This window comes from Glandiceps talaboti, chromosome 18 (genome assembly GCF_964340395.1).
Source record: "Glandiceps talaboti chromosome 18, keGlaTala1.1, whole genome shotgun sequence".
NCBI lineage: Eukaryota > Metazoa > Hemichordata > Enteropneusta > Spengelidae > Glandiceps > Glandiceps talaboti.
This window is the reverse complement of record NC_135566.1, coordinates 14,110,785-14,137,413: the sequence shown is the minus strand read 5'-3', so window position 1 is coordinate 14,137,413 and position 26,629 is coordinate 14,110,785. Positions and strand designations below refer to the sequence as shown.

The following is a 26,629-nucleotide window of genomic DNA, read 5'->3' as shown; positions in this document are numbered from 1 at the left end:
TCAGCAGATTTAATGACCTGATTACATAGGCCAACTTTAGGATCATATTTAAAAAAAATGAACACTTTTCATATTTGTAAAAACCTTGGGCGGTTTGTTTGACATGATATTGTTAGAATTTTATGGGCTCTTTAAATCGAGTTGTGTGTTGAGACACAGACTGGGGCTATTCATGTGTTAATGAAAGGAAAACCAAAAGTAGAAGCAAGACTATATCACTGTCTTTGCATATCAAAGTCGCTCCTATACCAACCATGACTTTATAGGCTTAATTCATGTATTTGTATCCTGTGGTAAAATTATCACATCCCTTTCAAATATCTGCCGAAGTCTTTGCTGTCAGGAAGTAGTCACTGCTGACATTGAGGTGAGAAAATGTGTAAAATACAGCAGACATTGTTGGGACCAGGAACGAAAGGTAATAATGGCATGTAAATGGAGCTAGCAAGCTAATGCTGGAACACAAGAGATGTAAACACTATTGCCAGGGATTAGTATTCAAACATGCATGCAGTATCAGTTGACTTGTGAAAAGTGTTTTCCAGATGTGGTGTATTCGCCAGCACATGTACAGGCATTGAAACACTGCACTACATCTGGTGATGATGTGTGTTCTATCCAACCAAATCACAGAGTCAGACTGAAGCCCTTTCTTTAAAGGCATCCCCTTGGGGACAGTCTATGTTTAAACAGCAGGAATGTCTCATGGCCATCTCTAACTGCAGACTAGCCACCTTTGAAAACATTGTGCCTTTAGAATCTCACATAGCCATAAAAAAAATTGTCCCCATTTTATAGACTTTTCAGTATTAAAATATGAACAGATAAAAGTCGCAAGCCCATCTTATATAAGACCCCCTAAGATGGTATAGATAAACAAATTTGTGGATAACGTTTCCCCAGCCGTATGTACGTGTTTGGTTGAAATTTTACATCAATTAGAAAAGACAGAAACTGTAAAAAAAAAACCAGTGAATTGTTTTGAAAAAAAAGAGAGCATTTTTTAGGTTAAGGATAATATTCCTGGCGAAAGACATGGGTGTAAACAAGCCATCTTTATATGGTAACATGACATGAGAGACTACTTTTGATGGGATTTCTTGATGAGTGCGCATAAATATCTTAACAGGCAGACAAACATAACAAGTATTCAGGTGCAAGGAACCCAGCTGTACAATTGCTGCCGTAAAGTTTTATGAACCCCTAGCCCTCGTAAAACATCAGCCACAATGGCCTGCTCGACTCCGTGGAAACAAAAGTAAAACGGCCATGAACGTTTGGAGCGATCCATGAAGGCAGCTTTATAGATTACTGGGTGAAGTACAAAACTGTAAATTTCAGTCGAGGGTCTGGAGACAGAGCAAATGTTTTTACCACTGAGTAGCTGGGCACACAATGACATATTTGAGCTGCCTGGTGCAGTTAAAATACTGAAATAGGTTTAAGAGCATAAAGTATGGTTGAATACATTAGAACCTGGTAGGTGGTGGTACCTGTGGGTGGTTTCATTGGAACAGAACTGGTCAATAAAATCTCAGAGCTTTTCACCCCTCTGAAAAATAGAGCTAGACCAATTTTATTAGGCCCGAGAGAAAAAGAGTGTTTGCAGTGACATAAAAACTGGTCTTAGCATGCAGCCAACTATGCTCTTCCTTTTGGCTGCTTTCTTTATCTCAGGCTTCCATCGTAAAATGTTATACCCTCTCATTCACATTTAAATGCCTTCTCTCCAACTTTTTACCTCCATCATGTTGAGGGCCTTCAAAACAAAGACTCCCTAGGTTTGTGAATATTACCACTGAGCTTTGGTCGTATGCTTGCTACAAGATCAAACCAACCAAAACGTTGTATGTAAATCTTGTGTAGGTACATTTCTGCATAGCCTGAAAGATCCAGGAGTTCCTTGCATGTAGTATATCGAAGTATACAGGACAAAAAAATAAATAATATTGCATGTTTGTTAAGTTGATAAAGTGACACTTAGATTTTTTTTTTTTTTGTAGGATCATAAATTATAAATACTTAAAATTCACTTCTTGGTTGTAGGGACAATAACATGGGAGTGTTCAAAACAAAGCGCAATATGTAAGCACACAATTTGCAACTGTCAAAGTTCATGATTTAAAGAAAAGGGTGGCCATGAAATAATGGGAAAGTCATCTTTTGTTGTGGTTGATAAACCAAAAATACACATAAAAGATTCTTTTTTTCACGCCATATGTACAATGTATCTCGGTGAAACTAAGGTACTAGCAAATAGCAATAAATATGTAAGGTTTTAAAAATTTTCATCAGTTTCTCACACATTATTAGATGTCTGTAAAACTTTCTCATGGTCTTTGTGAAGGTTCTTCTAGTAATATGCCAGGTGGTGGGAGAAGGCTCTTAGCTCTTTCATAGATAAAAAGAACTCAAAATGAGTTAAAATTTTTAGCTTGGAGCTGTTGGCATTTCAAAGGCAACTCTCTATCAGCACCTCAGCCAAGCAGCCAATCAGGTAGCTCGATGAACTGAAAACGAAAATCTCTTGCCCCAAGCAGGAGACATTCAAGCTTGAGCTTTATCTGGTCCAGGGGTAAGTGGAGGGTTGTGAATGGCAGATGACCTTTTTAAGGTGAGGCTTACCAATCAGAGAGCTGAAAATCTTAAACCCCTGCAGAATACTACATTTTTCAGAACTGATTCTTTATGTATAATAAATGAAGGCGGCTCGGATTGAAAATCCCTGCTGGGGGTGAGATTGTGTTTTACAGCTAGTAAAATCACTCTTATCTTGGAGTCGTCGTCGTCTTCTTTGAAATATCCAGAAACAAAGAAATAAAAGATGGCTGAAAAGAAAGCAAGGCTCCCGTAGTTCCGAAAAAGCTGTTGGCATGATATGTCTGGGTGAAAATCACAATTATTTCCAGGTAATCTTTCCCATATAACTTTGAATGGAGATAAATGAATGCTGTTCTTTGGCGATGTCGTTTTTCGACACGTTGCATCCAATCTGGGCTTAAAAGCTTTAAGATAGAGATTTTGTAGGTCCTAACATGTGACGAGGCAATATGGATTTATTACATGTTTTGTTCAGGTGACATCAATCATTTTGCCAGCAATAAGTAAGCATTTACTTCAAACAGTACTTCTAGGGATGGATTACGTTGGTGTGGATTAGTCTGGCCAAACCGTGGATCGCAACTCAATTATGTAAAAACCTCAATAACTTCCGAAGACAAATTTTGGTATAAAGGTAGAAATTGGTCAGTGATTAAAACTTCTCATAAATTTGTCGGCCCAGTAATAACATGCTGTATTGTTTCACAGTTTGCGTGCCGCAAATTATATGAAAGTATTTGATATTGATTTGTCTCGAAATTCTGAAATGTTTTTGAAGTGAGTTCATTTTTAACAGGAATTGTTCATCTTTTGGAGATCAGCATGTTGATGTTGGCAATCTCCAGAGATCCTGTCACCTTCTGTAGAATTTAGGAAGTTCTGTTTTGTTGATGTCATACATAGCTGTCATCAACATTACATTTCTGTCACTTAGCAATCTCAAACTAGTCACGCTTTCAATCTAGCTCTCTGTGCTCTTGGATAATTACCCGGAGATAGAGGTCAAAGTTCACCCATCACCTGACGGTAGGTTAATTAAAGATCTGCCCACATCAAGGGAGTGTGTGAAGCTAGAGAAGTTTATTTAGGGAAAGTTGAGTTATCTTGTATTACCAACATTCCCACATTGGTTTTCCCATTTTCCTTTACTCTTCTGTGTGGAATCCATGGATTCCAGAGTACAGTAACTTTTAGGAACTAATGTAAAGTAGTTGAAATGAATTCCCAGTGTACGTCATCAACACATATTTGTCAAACTCATGGTGGTGAATATAAGTCTGAAAATAATGGTAATTTGCTTTTCGTTTTAAGGTGTGAGAAATTCCATGGAATAAACAGATATGATTCAGAGTTCAAAATACTCAACATTTCCTAGAATTGATGATATTTCACAACTTACAGAAGATCAATCACTCCAACGTTTAAAATTCTGAATAAATTGTCTCTGGTATTTCTCTCACCTGCTGGTGGTATTTCATATAAACCATAAAAGTGTATTACAAAATAAGTATAGGAAATTCGTACAAAGGTGATAAAATGTGAACACTTTGTTTTGTTGTAGTTGTAAGAACACACTTCTTCTTCTTCAAAAAAAAAGGCACTTCTCTCAAAATGATTTTGTAGAATTTTTCTCAAAATTTCTTTTTAATGATGACTGAAAAAGAAACAGCAAGGTTATACTTATAGCCACAATGTGTTGTTGATGTAGATACTAAAATACTGGTAGCAGCTTTCCACGTTCTAAATTTGGATTACAATTTTATGCAAGAATGCGAAGGGATTAGGAGCAAAGGTTTGCTGTGAACAGTCAGGTCCCAGACATTGATCTTAGACTTCTTCCTACAACTCACTTTGTTTCACCTGAGAGAGTTTATGACCTGAAGGAGTAGATTCATGGTGGCATTTGGTTACACACCTGTGCCTAGTCATGAAACGAAATACCTTTGTGGATGCATATAAGCTTCTTTTGCCTTCGTGACAAGGCTTGAAAGCTCTGATTACTCAGAATGGTGTCCTGTAGCCGTGTGTACTGTTTTTCAGAGTCTAGAATGAGATTGCCCATTGGCCAGGTCTGTATCTTAGCAAACTAGCTGTGCTGTTCTTCTCAAGTTTCTAAAACTATGTGTTTGTAGTGCACAAAGCAGGCATGATCTGGTGAGAAAGTAAATGGCTGCATTGTTAGGACTGTTTTGTTTTTACTTACAAAATTGTGATTCTCTTGAGCAGGGGAGTGTGTGTGCTTTTTTGGTAAGCACTTTGATGTGTCACTGGAAAGTGTGAAAAAATGAAATAAGGAAATCATGGTGTGAAATTTTGAGATGAGATAGAGATGGGTCGATTACTGTGAATGTAATGAATTCTTCAGATGCAAGAGAAGAAGAAGAAGAATGAAAGTTTAGAAGTTGTTATAGAATTCTCTGATTGAACTTGCTGGACCTTGCTCAGTTCTTTGGTCTGCTACTACATCTTCAACCATCCATTCACCACTTTCCATTGTGTCTTGGCAAACACTGTTCAGTGGCCTGTTGCCCCTGCAATCCATCATAATTTGAACTTGTCACTTTTGTCATGAAGAAACCCATTCTTGTTGGCAGGCAGATAGAAAGGTATCAGGTCTACGAGGTCCCGACCTGGTTGCCCGTCACAAAGCGACTGAGACAAATAGTAAACTGAAGAGTGAAAAGGCAAAGGAATGTGAGATAACATAAGCCCTAGCTTGAATTCTGTGTGAGATGCAAAACAAGGCAACCGGAGCTGGGCAAAACTGTTGTGCAAGGGAGGATAGAATCAGCAGCGGCTGCGCTCTATTGCTTGCAGGTGTGAGACGAAAAAACAAACCAGCCATGGTGTAACCAGACTGGGGAGCGGACAGTTTTAACAGAAGAACAGTTTCCATTTGTTTCCCTCTTCATTTGGCAGTGAAAGGAGTGTGCAAAGAAAACAAATTATTGCATTGTCTCTATGCTTGAAGGTCATGTTTGGTATCAAAAGACATTGGTCTACTTTGTTTTTCTTGAGATAATTGGGTTTCTTAGATTATGCACTTAGAGTGAAGAAGCAGTTTTAATCCTTCAAGTGGTGTCTTCATCACACTTCGACTGACGTCTTGAAACATCTTCAAATCATCTCGTAGATTATGACAAAAAAGATTACACGAAACGTTGCCTTTTCAAGGCTTCAAAATATACTAATGATTGAGATCAGATAACTGTGTGGAGACCTTCAGTGATTTTAATCCATTTTTTCAGACTGTTTGCGCAAGCTGCAGTCTTTTAATTTTGAAAGCCATTGAACTTGACACCAACACAACAGAATATATAAACTTGTTTTTCTAGTACTTGAATTTTTTTTTTAGATGTTTCATCAACACCATTGTGACTACTTTCTCTCGTGCACAAATGCTAAGATCACAAATAGCTTTGGGACAAACTGTTTTGAAAGTTTTCTATAAAAGCTACTCAAAGATGCATTTCTTTTCTATCTCGCAATGTAATTAATTGCTACATGTCCATAATTTTCTTTACAAAATGTGAACCCTTATTTATACTTGAATCAAGAAGTGTATGAATTTGTGACTGCGAATGTAGAAACTGGTTACTCTGACATTGCAAAGAGTTTCGACTAAAATATAGTTGGAATGTTTTCGTTAACTTAGGTGGGCTGATGTCTATCGGCAGGCAGGCAGTCGTGGATGGGGTAGCTGGCTGGCCATTTCATTTTCATTGTCCCATCGGCATTCTTCACCAGTATTGGCACAAACATAAAACTGTAAGCTTCCTGTGCCGTCAGACTAAGTGTGGAGTTTTATTACAAACACAGCCTTTTTATGAGAATTGTCAAATGGCAGGGAAAAGGTTTTGCAAGGAAATAAACATGCCCTGAATTCTACAGGGATAATGAAGTAGATTACTGATACCAGAGATTGGAAAAGATGAAAGACTGAACCGAAATGTCATTGAAATTTTTTTTTTTAAAGAGTCACGCTAGATCTGAACAATCATAATGAGTCACGTTTTTTAGCACAACTGAACTTGTTCAGTAGTGCTATAGGGATCGCCCGGCGTCTGTCTGTCTGTGTGTGTGTGTGTGTGGATGTGTGTGTGTGTGTGTGTGTGTAAACAACTTAAAGTCAAAAACCGCTGAACCGATTGCCACGATATTTGGTGGGTCCATTACTTTGGGTGTCTAGTTGGGAAATTGTTCAAATCAAAATGATCGCATCACAGGTGTGTGATTTGGGTCAAAAAATGTGATTTTTGGTCAAAAAACTTAAACTCAGAAACTACTGGGCAGATTGGTGCGAAATTTGGTGGGAATATTCTTAAGGGGGTGTAAAGTAAGATTTGTTCATGACGGGATGATTCCATCAGTGATATGCAAATTAGGGCTAAAAATGTGTCTTTTTGGTTAAAAATCTATAATTCTAAAACTACTGAGCAGATTGGGCTGAAATTTAATGGGAATGTATCTAGGGATGTATGGACGAAGAAATATTAAGCATACCATGATTCCATGAGTGATATGCAAATTAGGTGTAAAAATGTTCATTTTTGGTCAAAAACTTATATCTCAAAAAGTACTTGGTCAATTAGTCTGAAACTTGGCAAGATGTTTCTGAAACTGTTATTCTGCAGATTTTCTTAAAAACATTTTGACAAAATTGGCCCTAGCGACCATGACCACACCCTTTAGCAACAACCAAATGGCAGTATATTTTGGTCAAATAACAACATCATCTGGTAAGCAAGTGAGTAAACATTCAAAAAATGTATGCAAATACCCTAGCAACCATGACCACGCCCATAGCAACAGCCAAACGGTGGTGTATTTCACAAAGATAACAATAGGGTTTAATAGATAATTGAATAAACATCCAAAAAATGTATGTAAATTTGCATAGCAACAAGACCACGCCATAACAACAGCCAAATAATCACGTATATTGCAAAGATAACAGGAATAGAAAGACAGATGAATAAACATTCAAAAAATGTATGCAAATACCCTAGTAACCATGACCACGCCCATAGCAACAGCCAAACGGTGGTGTATTTCACAAAGATAACAACAGGGTTTAATAGACAATTGAATAAACATTCAAAAAATGTATGTAAATTTTCCTAGCAACAAGACCACGCCCATAGCAACAGCCAAATGATCACATATTGCAAAGACAATATCAGGAATTCATACACAAGTGAACAAAAACATACACAAATGTATGCAAATATATCTAACAACATGACCACGCCCATAGCAACAGCCAAATGATAGCATTTATCGTAAAGATAGCAACATGGTTGGATAGGCAACTGGATAGTTATTCAGCAAATAAACACCTATTGTTAGCATAGACTAGCATATGGATAAACATTTTTAAAAACTACAGTTGTGCTACAACGCCATTGGCGGTATTTTTTATTCAACAATATGATTTATGTTTGGATTAAATAAGAAGTAAAAATGTATATGTATTTGGGTTTTTTTTAAATAAAAAAACTGAAATACAGCTTTTTTCTATGCCCAAGTAATCAAAGTTATTATAGAGAACTGTGTTGCTAAATTAGTGATACTGGTTTATACATACTAATCTATTTTACCAATTGAAAACTTTCAAATTGACTGAAATCCAACCGACCGCATCGCATTTTAGATTAATCCAAATTTTTCCTTTGTGGCCTCGTACCACACAGGGTATGATACTGATTTATATAGAATGGCACACTGTTGAAAAAAAGGTAAAACTTGCCTAGTTATTGATGCTTCCAAAAATAATGCATGAATTTCATCGCCGTAGGTAAGAATTTTAAGACAATTTTGACTACTTTAATTTTCAAGACAACTTTGGTGTCATTTCTGAAGAAGTGAAACTTTCATCAATTTGGTAGCGTGAAATATTTCCAAAAAAAATATAAATACAACCTTCGTTTAGCTAGTCGTGCTATTTTTCATTGAATCTTAAGATCTCGCCTATAGATGATTCGATACCATGTTTGGCATCCAGGCTATCGTTTAGCGGATAGTGGTTTTGATTTTACATCACTCGCAAATCACAATTGAAGGTTGGTACTCAATGTAAAAAAAAAAAAAAAAAATCTTGCAAAAAAAAGTGAAATAATGAAAACTGAAGTTGTAAAGGAGGGAGTTTATCATTTTAGATTGAAAAGCATACTGGGTGTAAAAGTATACTGGATAGAATAGCATACTGCTGCCTAGAGCTGTTAACACAGTAGTGTAGAAGGCTCATTTGAAGTGCTACAGTGTTTCGGATACCCCAAGTGTTGGAACAGTGGAAAAACGCACTCAGTTAAGAACCAGCAGGAAACAAATCTATCATCTGAAGATCACTTGTAAACGAGTCGTGTAACTTCTCAATAAATGTTGTCAAACTGAACATTGAAAGTTTGTAACTAGTCAATTTGTGACTCAAGATTGTGTACCCTGTATTGACAGTTGTCGAAGTAGAGAGAAAGAAATTAGAGAGAATTACTAGACTACGCAGTGTGTAACGTGTATCAATGAAACATGATAAATGTAATCCAATGTGTCCAATCGTTATCAGTAAACATGTAATTTTGAGAGCTCATTGCTGTGAGCTGTCAGCTTTTCAAAACAACCAGTCATATACACTATTAAGCATTGTCAAGTGACACAAACTCAAGAGGTGTAAAGCGTTATTTTTTTTTACTTCAAAGACAATAAAAGTGTATACAGTAGCCAGTTTGTGGTATTGTTTCTGTTCAGGGGTGTGCTGTGTGCGTCTGTGCAGATTGTTTTGTGTCCTGGCACTGAATTTGAGTTAAAGCCAAATATGCTGAAAATCAAGCAAGGGGGGGTCAAAGGTTACATCATTACCGAACCAAAAACCTAATAGATAATAAATCATTGCCTGTATGAGTAGACGTAGATCACTGCATGGGTATTACACAGAATTATGGTACAGAAACGGTGGAAAATCGCTCATAAAATTGGGAAACTTTTGAAGCGATTTCAAACAGTGGCCTCTATTCATTACGAACTGTGCTAGAAAAAGAAGCAAAGCTTATAGAGAAACCAATATATTCAGTCACTATGGTTACAGCAAATAAGCGTAATCCGGAGGTTTAACTATCTTACTGGTGTGCATAACAGGTGTGACAGAGTCTTTGTGGGAATGCATAGAAATGCTCTGCTCTTTTAGTATTTACAGTTTTCGGTTGTTGTATGGCTTTAGGTTTCTACGTTATTGAATTAATTCAAGTCTGACTGTCTGACCCAGGTCAGAAAAATTCCTTCAGTTTTTATTTTCAAAAATTCGGTTTCTTTGTTTTGGTATTAAGGAAGGGAAATATCATAGTTCAGTTTCCATAGAAACGTGAAACCCCAGAGGAATTCCTCAATGTATTTAATTGAAGATTTTTTTTTTTTTTGACAAATTAATGAATTTTGCAACATCTTTTTATTACTTGCATCTCAGCTCAAGAATTTTTAGCACAAGATTTTGACCTGGTCAGAATATTTGGAGCTTCTGAGTTGGTGCATTTTTGGGTAACTTTATTGAACAATGTGTAATATACCCTTTTGTTACTTGCATCACACTCCAGAAATGTAGTTCGCACCTGATAAAAGTTTTCTATCCTTTGTGTAGGTGCAATTCTTGTCAACAAATGCCAGACGAGAATGACTTCAAATTTGAAACAGTTCAGAGAAATGGCATCAGAGGATTTGAAAAGAATGTGGGGGAATTGTGAAAAAAAAAATGTGTATCTATCAGTCTTTGTGATTAAGTAAAAGTTTGATGTGTGTAATTGTATGTCTAATATGGTTACATGATGGCTGAGAGCCTTGAAGTACTCCTCAAACCCCAGTGTACATTTGTCTCAGGTGTGAGCTGTAAACATACAGAACGTAATCTGCAATTCATTTTCAAGAAAAAAAAAGAGGCCGCATTGGTTGAGTGTGAATGACTTTGCATTGTTATCAGCCGAAAAGCAAACACCAAGCTAACCAATATCAACAAAGGAAAGGCACATGTGTTTTGCCAATATCTTGACTATTTCGTGCATCCACACATTTATGTCGGCTTGGTAAATATTCTGTCCTCACTGCACAAATATTGATCAGGATTCGAAAACCTACATCGGTTGACTAACATGTCTATCTGTTCTGCTTTCTTTTCATGCAGTGGTCAGTTCAGGAAAGCACAGTAACCAGGACAACTGGAGTAATCTACCCCACCTTCAAGCGGAGTTCTCCGTTATAGATCCAAATGGAATTTTTTTTCTCAGGAACAATGTTGTAGCAAGTAGTCCGAGCAATCAAGACAATTCTACAGAAACCTTTTCAGAAGCACTACTAGGAGTTGTGCACCCACAAAATCATATAGTGAGAGCTTTATATGGACCTTTCAATGTTCAACAAGACACTCTGAGGCTGAATACCTCGCGTAAATATTACTCGCATGTTGATATCAGCACATATATTATTAAATCAGATATTAGGGCATCGAATTCCAACGTAAAAGTTGTGTTTCATGTGACACAGGGACTAGCTGGGCACAATAATGGAGCCACCGTTGCCAATATACATAAAGAAGTTCCCTGTTTAAAACTTCATCTTTTGTACAATGAGCACAAACGAAATGCGGCGTGCAAACCGTTCGGTCGCAAACTCATCTGCCTGGCTGAAGTTCCCGTACCCGACAGTTGGTGGAATGAGATGGAACACACAGGAAGGGATCAAATCAAAGTTTATTACACGATAGAGGACTATGAGGAGAATTCGTCCTGTGAACAAAGTAGTGGCAACTCGATCCGAGTTGGGACGTCGTCGGGTAGTGAAAAAGAACATGAACTATATCGTATTGGCGATGTCACGATGATTCCGTCGTCAAGGAATTTTGAGATGATTATGGATGATCCTCATATTTGGTTGAAAATCCCACAACGTGATCTTTTTCCGGGAAGCAGATTTCAAATCAGTGTTGTTCTCCCACCGAATTCAACGTTATCCACCTTTTCAATCAGGTAGGTACTACACACCTTATCCCCACATGTGTGTTATTACTTCCTCCCCTCCCCACCCACCCACACACACATACATGTACATGTGCACAGACATATACACACACACATGCACACAGACACAGACAGACAGACACACACACATGCACAGACAAGTGCAGTAGTTAATCAACAGAAAAGTAGCAGTGTGATGGTACAATGAAAGGTGACATGTATGATGTACAAAGTCATACTGACTCATATATAAACATGCACATGTACGTTTGTCTGATAGACCTAGTTTGTGAAAAACAGAGAGATAAAAAATATGTAATTTTGACAATCTTAGTACTCAGAGGGTCAAGTACAAGATGATGCAGTGAGATTTGATATTTGATGGCTTACCAAACATAGGATGGCAATGGGTATGGTCTATCCTACTGCACATCACTGAGACACCTTTTTTTAGGTTATCCACAAGACAACTGGACCTTGTAGTTTTAATGTCGATGAACTGTAGGTGTCCATGAGCCGTCAAGCATGCACAATATATGTGCATGCCAAGAAAAAAAGACAGAAGTAACCTTGCATGAACAGAGAGCTCTCAATTGGTATTTGTTCATCTCCATCCAGGCAAGGAATGAACCCATACACATTTGGAAAAGAGTCGTTGCAAAGGAACCAACTCTTCTGCACGTTTCTTGTAGCAAAAGTTCAATTTCTCACACACAACCATGTGTGGGGATGTTAAACTTTAATAGTGATAATTTACTTGTTGGATAAACATAGTGACTGTGTTAGTTATGGAAAATTGTTTTATGATAGAATACTTTCAAATTTGTATAGCATGCACAGTTTCTGATGTAAAGTTTACATTTAGGGTAAATATTAGATAAGATGTTGTAGGACATGGTACCATGACTGAACAGAAGCAAAATATGGTATGTTTCCTAGTTAGGGTGGGGGGTGGGGGGTTAGGGTGGGGGTGGGGTTAGATCAAACTATATATTATATTGTACACTATTTAATGAAAAATTTCTTTCAAACTCTAAATTTGGTCACTTTTATAGTCAGTAATTTGACAGAGGTTACTAACAAGGAATATATCTATGTATCTAGTCCAAAATGTAATTAAGATTTCAAGAAAATTTCCTGAAACATTTTGAAATTATTTTGCGCCAAAATTGTCGCCAGAAACAGTATTTTGACTTGAAACCCAGAACCTGGGTTTTTCTCCAAAAGTGTTGGTTGATGTTCAAATCTGCATGAAATGAGTATGAAAATGGCGTAAAAGTACAAACGACGAACTGCAACTAAATGTTGTCATCCTCTGCTATCAGACTTACAAAATTCTAGCAACATATTATGCAATAAGTCGGGAGAGTGACCAGACTAGTCACATTATACTGGTGGTTCCAGTAGCCATATTTTTGACTTTATGTAATTCCGTTGACATTACACTATCATTGGACACAACTGAAACCAGACTGAGATTAGAATATTTAATTATAAGATTACCATGTAAAAAGATTAAGATATAGTTATTGAAATGAAATGAAATGTCAAATTTTGTTTTCATCTTTAAACGTATCTGGGGGGAATTGAAAACATATGATACGCAATGATGGCTGTGAAGGGGATTCATGGAAAATTTGAGAAGATGTCTTCGGTTCCTTGTTCAGTTTTGAACTTGTGCAATATTCTGGGGCGTCATCTTAAAGTCATATCTCCATGTATTGTTGATACTGTGTAAGCAGATCTTATCATGGTCGTATTGGTTGTTAAACCAAACTAGCAGATTTGAATATCTAACACCTACATTACGACGAATGGAGGTGTACACATACATTTTGGAACATGTATGCTCAAATCTGGTACCAGAACCAGTGATACAGTTGTAAGAAAGACCATACTATTATGTAATATTATGAAATCAAATTAGGAAACTGATAAAGTTTTTGAAATATTTCAAATTTTGACTAAGAAGTTACCTCAAGAAAGTCAATGAGGATAAGGAGAGAACAGTTTTAGTTTCAGATTTAGTGATAGGTATCATGCAATATAGAAAGTTCGATCAAAAGTTTAACGTTTAATATAGTGTACAGTTATATCGTGAGTGTACCAGATTCTGGTAGACTTTATCTATGTGTAGAAAATTTGATCAAAATGCGACATTTTTATAAAGTGTATTCTATCAGGTACATTTATATCAGGGAGTATGCCAGACGCAGGTAGACCTTATCTGTGTGGTAGACAAGTGTTGGGTCTCTTACTTGGCAATTTATTTTTGTACTGGCGTTATATTCTGTCTATCTTGGACAGATAGAGACAGACACAGTGTGAGTTTGATTGAATTTCATTATCAGTTTCAAGGTTTGTTTTTGATCTGAAGAGAGGTATAATCCTGACAACTGGCAAGATGCTAGTCTCCCCTATCAGGTTTGTCTATCTTGTCAGCCAATCTTTGCGTTACATAATCACCAAAGTCCAAAAGTCTCTCTTGCTCGCTCTCTCAGCCTAGACAACCAGATCTCACTTCCTGACATGTATATTAAGTTGTAAGGATGTCAAAGAAGGAAAGATCCCTATCCACATTTCAGAGATTTTGACATCAGGGGTAGCCATGTTTATATATAACAAATTTTTGATAGTAATTATTTTCAGTCCCAGCTTTTCCATTTTAATCTCGTCAATTAGGGTTTTATTAAATTAAAAATCTGACAGATCTAGGTATAGAAAGAAGGAAAATGTGTTTTAATTTGATTCCTGAAATTTACAAAATTTTTTGGTAAAATTTGGGGTAAAGTTATGTTGCCTATATAGTTTTGGTAGGGAAACAGGCTGATTGAGATGTATGTGCAGACACTGTTGTGAAAAGTGGTTCGTTTTATTTGCTGTTAGAGCAGAGTGGAGCAGAGACAGTGAAGTCATTTATCAAACTGAGAAGTCAAGCCGTAACAGTGAAACAGTGGAAGTTATAAATGATGTACAGACTAAAGGGAAGATGTCTTTAATTCACAACGTCAGATTGGAAGTTTTGATTGTCCTTTCCCCCCAGGGCAGATTGACCAATCCAGATACACAGATTTAAAAATAGTCTTATACTTATGCAGACATAAATAACATAGATAAATACATGACGACATCCCCTTTATTCAGCCACCACCTCCTCCTTCCCCTCCCCCTCCCCCTGATCCCCACCTCAACTCAACTCGTCCGTGAAGGGAGAAACTTGTTTTGTTGTGTAATGTTTGATGGAAGATTCCTGTGGGAGTCGCGTGGCCTTCCAGTTGGGATAATAAATTACTTCTCTCTGTTGGTCACAGGAGAGAATCCTTGAATCCATTATCTGTATAGAGACGATGAGTTTTTACCTTAAATTGACAGCCAAGAATCAGAATAATTAATAGTTTACAGATGATAATGGATTTATTATTTTGTCTGGTTTTTGGGTCGATGGAATTCGTATCACGGAAGGATAATATGGGGATGAGATCAAATGTTGTGATGTTACGGTATTTGCTTCTGAAGTTAGTTAAATTTGGTATATTTTTTGTACTTCTGAACCATGTCCAAGTGTGTATATTTATTTACTCATGATACATTCTGAAATGATTCACCAGCATTTGGGCATTAAAAAAAAGTACTAATACTATGCAATGTGACTATTTTTCTGACGGGGAAACAGAAAAAAAAATACTGAGATTTTTTTTTTTTTTGTTGGGTGACTTCTAAATTGTTGCATAAGAAACAACTGCAGACAATCACCTTCTGGCTTGAAACTAGTGAGTTTTCAACCCATCCTTTGATAAAAAAAAACACAAGTATACAAAGAAAATACAGCATGAGACAACCAATTGTAGGGGATGAAAACAAGCACAGGAGGCTTCAGTACAGGCGAATGTTGTTCTAGCAAACTTTTGAATTTTGCTTCATTGTGCGAGAGTTAGATCTAATAACAGAGAATTTCAATGGCCTGAGGGTAGAGGCTTTAAAACAACAGAAAGGGAATTGACAGTGTCGAGTTAGCCTGTATGCAAGTGAATAGGTAAGTAAGGCGAGAAGATGGACCTTTTGTTCACTCCAAATGGCTCTATGGTCGCGATGAATTTTAATGAGATGAGCAAACGCATTCAGCAGAGTGATAGGATTTGAGTGGAAGATAAAACTAGATACAAAGTTTGTAGAATGTTCCTTTTGAGTCAATTCCCACCTCAGTGTCTGTGAAAACCATGCCTTTTGTCCGACTGGTTGCAGTCAATATTAAATATGCACTCTGGGCTTTTATGCTGGTGCTGTTCCGCAACCTGACATCACTGTGCAAGGCCAAACAAAGCCTACAGACTGCAGCTTATCATTGGTTGCCCCTTCCACGGCCAACAAAAGCAGTGACTGAAAATAACCAGGTTTGGGTAATAGGATTAAGATTGTATGCATCTGTTTTTAGGAAACTGAAAATCAAGCTGAGATGCTTGAATGCCAAACTGTGTTTATTCAATCATCGGAGTAAAAAGGTTGTTAACACTCAGCAGTTCAAGTTAATGAAGATAATCCACTTACTGCTTTCTGTTTCACAATTAACAAGTTCTACTTAGTGAGCGGTAATCAAAAAACCAGAGTGACAAAACTGAGGAGGTACTTGACAGCAGTTTCATTAGAAGGTATAGAACCAACAAATGTAGAAAAGTCATCACTCATGTCTGTCTGTGGTAATGAATGTAACTTAACAGTAGGTGGACAAACACTTGAATCTAAAACGGTTCAATCTAAATTAAAATGATTATATAATGAAGAAAATCATTATTACCGTTCATTTTAGACCATTTTTGTAGTATTGGTGATAAACACACATTGGCAGTTCACAAATTTTAATATTCAAGATTTTAAAAAATGTTTTGCAAATTTTTTGTATGGTGAAAAAATTATAAAACCAAAATGTATTGGTGTAATTTTGGATTGAAAACGTTAGGCTCAAGAAAAAGTAGAAATTAACAAAAAAATTATGAAAATTGGGTTTTTCAAAATTGGCCATGAGATTGTTGGTACAAGCTTATGGAAAAAATAACACAGTAAAAATTTATTATAAAATTCTTATTATAAAACTTTTGTTAGCATGCTAGGACTTAAACTGACATTTTTGGTTATTGACATTAAGTTATATTGAATTGTTTGAAAATATATTTGCAAATTTTTACACTTATTTTAGCGAAATATTTTTCTGCTAAAATGAATAAACTACAGACCAAAAGTACAACATAATATAGACTTTTGTATCAACATTGAAAATAGTGAAGAAATATGAACAAAACAGCTGATGTCAGTTTTCAGTGGAAGAAATGTTTCGAAAATATTTTCTGCTAATAAACTACAGGCCAAAATACAACTCAATATAAACTCTTGTATCAATATCAAAGTCAGTGAAGGAAAAAAAAATAGCTAATGTTGGTTTTTCATAAAGGAGAATTTTTGAAATAAAATGTGAGTACAACATGGGATATTAATGTTATCAGGAGACACACCATATGTATGCAAATCAACTGCCCTCAAATGGAAGTGTTTTGTATATTGATAATATTCTACCAGCTCTATATTGAGATATCCGTTACATTTGCTTTGAAGTTTGCGACATTTATTGTGTATGGAAAGTGCGATATGAAAGTGTTAGGTAAAAGTTGTCATTTCACTTATATATATATATATTACTAACACAAGTGTTTTTGAACTGGAATATTAGAGTACCATCACTAGAGGGATAGTCAGCTAAAATTTACATACTTGCATTTAGCAAACTGAAAACAAAATGAGATGCATATAGAAAGCATCAATATTCAAATTGATATTAAAATGAAATTTGAGCTCTAAAATTGGATAAATTGATTACATATGATAATATATTTAAATTCATTACAATTTGCACCTAAAATTAATGCAAAGAGACTGTTAGTAGCGATCTATTGTTAATTTAGAAAAAAAATTTTGATGTGAAATAAAGTGGTGATAAAAGTGATGAAGGCAAACTTTTGAAGTTGTCTATGCACATAGGAAGTACTATTATACCTTGTACTATTTATGTTTGAAAATAAACAAGAACAAGATGGGATCTCTTTGTCTTGTAAATTATCCTATCAATATGTCATATTTTACCTGGTCACTAAGTTTTTTGGGTGTCCCCCCCCCCCCCCCCCCCCCCCCCCCCCCGCGCGCCATTTCTGAACTATGTAATATACATCACAATATCCATAGATGACAATAACGATTAATTTATTCTCTCCTAAATACAGCATAACTAAATACAAATTAACTTTGGATTTGTGTTGTCAACTTGCATTTGACCTTTGACCCCAGGAAGGCTCTGTTTGTTCATCTTGTCATGTCATTTTGGTTATCTTGTCATTGAGATAGGATAGTATGATAACTTAGCTACAGCTAATTAGGATATTGGCCTTCCTGATAACAGGGAGATGGGGCAGGCTCTAATTAAACTTGTACTTGCTACTATTAAAAGATCCAAATCTGTGTTTTTTGGGGTTGTCAACTTTTTTGAGGTATTTACAGAGATAGATCGTCGGTACACAATGTAATTTATAATGTGATGCATCATGTTGATAGTGTGTTTTTTGGTATAAAATGGATGTTTTGTTTTATTAGGGTTTAAGAAAGGGTGATATTGTAGAAAAATGAGTATGTAGTGATGTGAGGTGCTGTGCAGACAGCTGTGTCCATTATTACAAGGTTATCTGGTCTAGTGCTTAGCAGTACAAAACAGGGAAACCAGTTGATAGATGAATATGTGATATTGCAGTAGTACACTCTGTAGTAAAGCACAAACCCAGACACACACAAACATACACAGATGCATACATGTACATCTACATACAAACATGTACACTGGTACTCAGTTTTTGAGTTATTAAAAATATTTAGCCCTTAGCATCAAAAATTTATTGGTTTTGTTTTTGATATTTTCATATATGATGACCTTTGACCTGACCCATGACCTCTCTCTTTTCTTGTCTTTTTTTTGCTACAGAGCCAAAGCCAAGAGAGGTGTCAAGTTTGACTCCGTCCATGAAGTTGAGGGAAGTGGTTGGGTTGTGACATCAGCTGTCAATGACAAACAGTCAACTGTCCTTATCAATGCTGAAATCAGTCAACCAACTCAGCTAAGGTAAGTTTTATTCTACTGTTTTCATCTCGATTCTCAGAAAATATCCTGTCAGTGTGACACGAGAAATGACGAGATGCGAAATGATGCATGGTGAAAAAGTGAAAGATGCAGTAAACCTGTGTTGGTTCCAAGATGCAGTGTGTGTCTCCCCCTTACAATGCCATGATGTACTCTGTGTGCGTATATGGTTTGCACGCCCTACTCTGAGGGGATGGTTTTCACCTGACCATACCCAGGGTTTACCAGTGCGCTTAGTCTTTGCTCTATAAAATCACTCATAATTAAAGACATCAACATGTCTTTCGACCATTTTATGATGAAAGTGTGATTTCAAATGTAATAATGACAAACAAGACTTTAACATAACAACATAAGCGATGTCGTCTCATGCAATCTGGCAACTGGGAAATCAACCACTTGTGAACAAGAAGTGATTTTGAATTGAAAGTAGTGATTAATTATTCAGACAAAAATAAGTTTATGGTTTTTTCAACCATAGTTGTTTGTTTTTGAAAACGTGTAGAAAATGTCACAAATTTGCAAAATTTGCACATTGTGTCCTCACCTCAAGGAATTTATTTTTAAAAAATTCACATTTCAAAACTGTTTTTGCTTAATCATGGAATATATATGAGCACTATAAACTGAAATTTCATGAAAATATATACAGCTGAGGGCAAAAAATGTGTTTAGAAAAAACATCTTTACTTTGCAATGTTACTTATGTGGTGAGAGTCACTGAAAATCACGTTAAGTAGTAAAAAAAATATATTAAGTGGCAAAATATGACAATAAGAAGGTTGAGAAAGTCAAAAAAATATTTCAGTCACTTCAAAAGAATGGAATAACTTAAAAAGATATTTTCTGTATTTTTTTTCAAAATTATTGGAAATCACTTTCCTTGTCACGAATAACACATAACCCCCTCCACACCACCCACACATACACCCCCCCCCCCACACACACACAAATAAATAAATAATAAACTCAAACATAAACAAAATTACGACAGAAAGAAAAAATGGTGACAAAATTTGTCAATATGGATTCATTTTTGTGATGCACCTGAAAGTTTGGATGTTTTCAGTACTTTTAGGTGAAGCAAAGGTATATATCGCTGTCGTGCTGAAATTTCTAGAAAAAAATTTCATATTCGTCAAATCGTGAATATCATTTCTTGATTGTACAGATCAACTCACATCTAGAAATGTCAAAATATTTTCAAAAATGTCAGCTTATATCAAAAGCTGTGAGCATGAAATGATTTGAAAAAAGAAACTCCAGTATATGTCAAAAATACAATATGTGTTTTACTCAAGTAGTCTTAATGTCTACTTTATGCAGTGATTTACAATGGCTTTAATTTGATGGCGAATAGGTAGGTGTTGATGCATTGGCTGTTTTTACTTCAAAGACTAAATATAACTGAACTGAGTTTTATAGCTGGCGGTAGTACAGTAAAAGATTTCGTTTGAAACTCGTGCAAATGACAGTTGTTTTCTTGTACGTAATTTTGTATTATTTTTGGGTGTGTAGTACATTCGTCATTTGAGTGAGTTTTGGTGGAAGTTTGTTTGCAAGGTGAGGATTTGGTAAAATTTTGGGAAGTGCACGGTTGATATTTTGGGTGCGTTACGAGTTTGGCATAAGCTTGTTTGAATGGCGTGGATAAGGTAAAATCGTGGGAGAGCACTTATATTTTGGGTATAGTACGCAAGTCATAGGCATGAGTTTGGCAGGATCTTAATTTGGTGGTGGGGCAGATTTGGGAAAAATCGGGGGGGGGGGGGGGGTAGATATTTTTGGGTACATTGTATAGAATATACATCGTAGGAGTGAGTTTGACATAAGTTTGCTTTCATGGTACACATTTTTAACAAAAAATCACACAAAGATGGTTCTTCTAGCTTTCACACTTCTGTGAAGTCACGTCACTTTACCCTTTACCACAAACAATGAATGAAGGCAGTCTAAGGACATGCACAACAGATGCCGGCCAATTTTCTCCTGCGCAGCGCCTCTTTGTATCAGCTTTCAAACGGACACTGTCTCAGAAACAAAGGTTTAATTTTTGCCTTCAGGAGACTTGCTATGGTAAATGCTTTTCAACGCGTTGTCATGACTACGCTAGAATTGCTCTCAGCCAGTAATTAATTGATGATAAAAGTATCTACCAAGTAACCCTGCAGAAGATGGGAAAAATGCAGCCGTTCACGCTGCTATGGCTGAAAAGTTCGTGACAATTTAGCGAAGAAATGAAATCGGGCACTGTGTATTGTGTTGTGTTATTTAATGATTTTAGGTAGCCTGCTGAGTTTCTACTAAATGATTGGGTCTACATTCTGCATGTACAGGTGAAAGCCTCAAAGCAAAATTCTTCATTAAAATACACTCGTGAAGAAAGATTCAGCTAACAACTGTTAGTGCTAGAGGTGTCTGAGTGCGTATTAACTTTCTTGTGTCAATTGAACTGGAAAGCGAAATAGTAAATAAGGCAGGCCAACAGTTTGTACAAAGCAAATCAAAAGTGTTTTTCTCAAGGCTTGTACCCCCGATGTAGTGAGGTGTCTCAGTTCTACCGTGAGTTCTGGTTGACTGCTTCAAACAGACGGCAAGAGGGAACACCCAGTGTCCGCCATCCAAGCATGAAATTGCTTGCTCAGCTTTAACCCACTGAGAAGCTATTCTGTGATAACCTGGGCAAATAATTCATAGCTTTGAATTGGAAACAATCTCCCAGTTCTTGTGTATAGAGTTGAGGACCTGACTTTTGAATTGGTGAAGTTTGACTTGTACTGCTGCCAACTAGATTGTAGTACGACACTGCGAAGTCAAAACTTGATAACTTTCTGGATATGATGTTTGTGTACAGATTACAGTGTTATCGATGGTATAATGGGGGGGGGGGGGGGGGGGGGGGCAGAAAATTTTAAGATCTTTGATCAAACAAATTTCAAATTTCTAACTGAGGTAAACTTTAGCTTTAGTTGTGTTTTAGAAACAGATCTTATTTTGTGTGTGTTCGGTCCATATCTCATAACAGTGATTGTTTAGGAACAGTAAGATTAATATAAATTTTTGTTTAATAAAATAGATTTTACTCAAATTTCCATCAACAGTAGGGATGCTTCATTCTCATATACATGTATATGAAATATCCAAACTTTACAAGACTTTTTCATCTCTGTTTCTTGGATTCTAAAAGTATAATTCCACAGTTTATTTTCAGTCATTGTCAGTGCATTATGACACTGCAGAATTTAGGAGAAATTTTGTGGTTGAAACAAGACACAACACTCAAATTTTTTTGAAAGTATTTTTGGGGAACAAATTTCTGATAAATTTTAGGGTAAGATTGCACTAATTGTTTATAGCTATATTTATTTGGCAAGATTTTATGAAAGATATTTTTGAAAGTGCATTTGTAACTTGGAAACATTTATGTGATTATGCCAGTGAATGTGAAATATTGTAATAATTTGGTCAAAAGTGAACTAGTGTGAAAATTACACAAGGCTGCAAAAACCTAACAAGATTTCATGAAAGTATTTTAAAGGTAAATTTGTTAAGATATTTGTGATAAGAAATGTCATAATAGTTGATGAAAGTGAGCTTGCAGGTGAAAATGACTACACAAGAGGCTGCAAAGCCTAAAAGGGTATACGTGCCTGACATCACAAGTCTTAGAATATTTTCGATTTATATGAACAGAAAATATTGTTTCATAAAAAACAATCTGAGCATCCTATCAAACTGCTTCTGAAAATACAGGATATGAAAATTCATAAAATATTATTTCATAAAAGCCATCGATACAGAGTGAAATTTAGGTATCTGAGCATATGTAATGTCATTCATAGACTTCTGAAAAAACAGGTCATGAAAACATTAAATCACCTTTGTAAAGTTAGATTTTAGATACAACTGGAACCACTCTCAGCACACACACATAATGTCGTATGCAGACTTCTGAAAATACAGGACTGAAAATTCAGAAAATATGATTTCATAAAAAAAACAGTCAGTTTTAGATATCAAAATTGTTGTAGAGTTGTAACCAATCTGAGCACAAAACATCGTAAACAGACTTCATCCAGAGGCAGTGAAGTCTGAGTCTCCAAATTATCAGTGGGTAGGTATCCCCTACGGCAATATATGGAAAGGCGATTGGATTTGTCACTGACAGGCATTCTCCATCTCAGTCCTTTTGTCCACAAACCTCTCTCACTCGGCTTAACCACTGTATGGCTCTCTACTGGAACAAAACCGTCAGAGTTATTTTCAAGACAAGGGGAAAGTGCTGTCAGGGGTCTCAGGACACACTGGGTTTTGCATGTTGAGGGAAGTGCCAGTGGGCCTCACTATTAAGCATTTTTGTTAGGCTCTACTTAGGAAAGTTTTTGAGCGATAGAGGTCAGAATGGCACAAGAGAAAGGTCGGTGAAAAGCTTTGAGTGGCACGCAATAACTCCACCATAAAAGACAGGATTATCCATTCTTTCTTGCCCCACTTTGTTAATTTTCTATTTACTCTCGAGCCATGGTCCTTTCAATTAATTTTTTTTCACCATATACCTTTTGTTTGCAGGTGTCCATAACAACTCCTGTAAGGATATATCAATAATATGTTTATAATAAACCCTGTGTTTTCGTGAAAGGTGTTGCTCAGTCCCGTCCTACGTGAAACGGTAGCATGCTACCTTGACAGTGTGTTTACTGTTATATATATATTTCCTTTTGTTTTGAACAATGTCTATAGAGTGAGGTGTGTATAGATGGGTGTCATTGCCATGTGTGCTAGTATGTCAGCATCTGATATGACCTCTGACCTCTGGTGGCAGGAACTGGTCAATGTGTTGACTTTCTTCTAGAGAGTGTACTAACCTCACAATTCGAATGAAGTAATACTCTACTTTACAGATGGAGGTATCAGTCAGTACTGCAATTCTAAATGACTTCCAAGTTCAATTCCCGCCAGCACTTTCTATCAAAAGTGGTCACTTTCATGAAATTTTTTACAAAGTTTTTGACAAATTTCACCTTAATTTTGGAAAGGAAGCCTGCGATATTACCTAACTTTTTAACAGATGTGAGAAATTTTTTTTTTTTTTTTTAAAAAACGGTTAAAATTACTCACAATTTTTGAAGTATACAGAGCAGTAAAAATCGTGTCAAATTTCTTTTTTTAGAAAACATTAATTTGTAAAGAGATTGAAAATATAACATGACAGATTCTGAATCCAATCAAATATTGAGGTGTTTGATAAGGCCAATAAATGTAAGGTATAATATAAAAGGAACCTAAGGAGAATGTTTAGACGCTAAGCCATATCTTCCCAATTCTGCCCAAAATAAATACAATATTTGCAATAATAATAATGATAATATAATATATTTATAATATAAACTCTAAACTTTTATTAAAATATAATATTAATGTAAATATATTAATGATTACTTAAAGGAGAAGTTTGAGATTTTTCTTCAAGACCAAACTTTTTAGCTCCGCTGTCAGCGAAAGCTGAAAGCGTAGCTTTAGGTATAGGTGGGTATTGAGGTATAGAGAGTAGAGTGAATCATAGGTGTCCGTCAAACTTTTATATTTTTACTATCTACTCCATAAGTGACAGTCGGAATTCTTCGATATTTGGTGTGCATGTTCCCTGGGGGGAGGCTATTCAGATTTGTTCATGCCAAGTTGATCTGTGCCATTTTCAATTTTTTATGATTTTTTTTCATAAAATGTCATTTTCATCAACTCCTTGAAAACCTCTTATTAGATTGCTTTGATATCTGGCGTGTTGATGCGCAGGGGGTAGCTTACTCAGATTTGTTAATTTCAAGTCAACACATCCTCATTTTTATTTTTTATGATTTTTTTTTGTAATTTGAAAAAAAAAATGAATATGTTAATGAGCATAATGACCGACGCCATATTGGAAATCAGTCGACGAGACTTTAAGTAAACTGCCACTTTTCAAAAGACACTATTGACGTCAAACAAGCAATGTAATATGTGCTATAGTCATAATTCTACGCATTGGGCGCCCAAATGACAAGCGTTTGTTCGAAACAGGGTTGTAAACTTCAAATCCAATTCTGCACCCTTCTACATTATCAGCCAATCCGCAACATTCTCATTTGCATACTCTATCCTGATTCGACCAGAAGCTGAAGGTGACCTCATTCGACCGAGCGATTTTCCACAGCAAGTATCTTGAGTATCAACACGGGACGTTCTTAGTACTCACTAAAATCACACTTCAGACCCACTATAAAAGTGTGATGTTTTCAGATAACATGTAACTTGTGGTTAATTCTATATTGTCGTGCAATTTGGAATGACAGTGAACCAGAATTCAGACAACTTGCGTAAGGAAGGGCATGCCAGGCATGCGGTTGAAGTTTAAATATGGCCGACAGTTCACATGTAAAGTTAAACGACATGAACGTGTCTTGCCTTTCCAAAATGCAAATATTTGGCAAGTAAAAATAATTAAAATAATTACAACTTTAATTTGGCTTCAGACTTTGCATTATGTTTTGCTTATCTTTCCCCGTTTTACATGTAAATCCGAAAAGGTTCTCTCTCATCATGTCATCAGTGTCAGTGATCATACCGCGCGGGGTAGTCCTCGGGTGCACGAGTCTGTATTACTGACTTGACTCTAAACACCGGAGGGGGAGGGACAATTGTCAGAATCGAGTCCCGAATTCCTCCGTATGCAAGCAGGACTACGTGCGGGGCTGCTTTGAGTACGAGCGAAGTGAGGCATGTTGAGGTATTTTGTTGAGAATTATAAATATTGCGAAATGTCAAGTACAAGGTTTAAATACAATGGAATGATGAAAAAAATGGCAGAGTCTGCTGACAGGCGCCGGTCACAAAAAACACTGTGAATTAAAATATCAGACGATGTACATGTATGTATTAATCGCCGACAATCCACCCGTATGCACGAGGGACTAACCCGGAAGCAAGTCGTTGTCAGCCATACGTTACAGTGGTAACATCGTCTGAGAAATCGCTGCGTTCAGAGTGTCATTACTCACAGAATTGTTGTTTTCGAGTGAAAACCCGTCTTGAATTGTATAACTCTAACAAATGAAGACATGTCAAGTTATATTTTGAAAGTTGTATCGCTAGTTTGAGACGATTTTCTCACGTACTATAGTACTATCGAGGCTTACTTGGAAGTAGTAGGACCTTCCAGTTCATCGGGAAGTTTAGCCAGTCCGATAATTCTTTCTGGTTTAGTTTACAACACTTTTGATCACGCAGATTTTGTTGTTGTGATGAAAAGAAATTAAAAAAAGACCATTTCAACCATTTCGTTGTGTTTTCTTTGTGAAAGGTAACCGAACATGAACGAGTGTTACCACTGTAACGTATGGCTGAGAATGACTCTCTTCCGGGTACTTGAGATTGTCGCCGTACGGAAACTAAGATGGCGATTAATACATTTCTTCCCTATATATATCTACCACAACTAGAACAAGTTGAATGTTGTTGACTTTGTAAATTTGTTAGAAAATTGAAATTCAAATTGCCTCAAAATTATTTTAGATCCCTAGTTTATTTCATTCTTCATTAAAATTTTCCAGGGTTACAGCTGTAAGACACTGGAATTACTTATAGCCAACCTCAAAATCCTCTTTTTTTCTTTTTCTTGTGTGCATTTCCCAGTCATTTTTTTCTGAGATTTTGTGCAATTTTTCATAACAGTAGATTTTTGTTATAAAATGGTGACTATGGTATAAAAGTACAATACATTACCAACTTCTGTGTAAAATGTGTTTTATAGTGAGACATCATATGAAACCACTAACCACTTTATTGCATCGCTAAAACAAAACTGCATAGTGACTCGAAGAGCTGA

The 26,629-nt window shown here is 36.2% G+C and overlaps 1 protein-coding gene across 1 annotated transcript in view; it reads left to right on the top strand.

Annotated features, from left to right (window-relative positions):
* The window catches only part of LOC144449160 (transmembrane protein 132E-like), a 47,640-nt gene that overhangs the window by 1,781 nt on the left and 19,230 nt on the right, over nt 1-26,629 (top strand). Inside the window, exons 2-3 of the mRNA XM_078139635.1 lie at nt 10,766-11,606; nt 18,613-18,750. Of these exons, the coding sequence (XP_077995761.1) occupies nt 10,766-11,606; nt 18,613-18,750 (979 nt within the window). The remainder of the gene's footprint in view (nt 1-10,765; nt 11,607-18,612; nt 18,751-26,629) is intronic.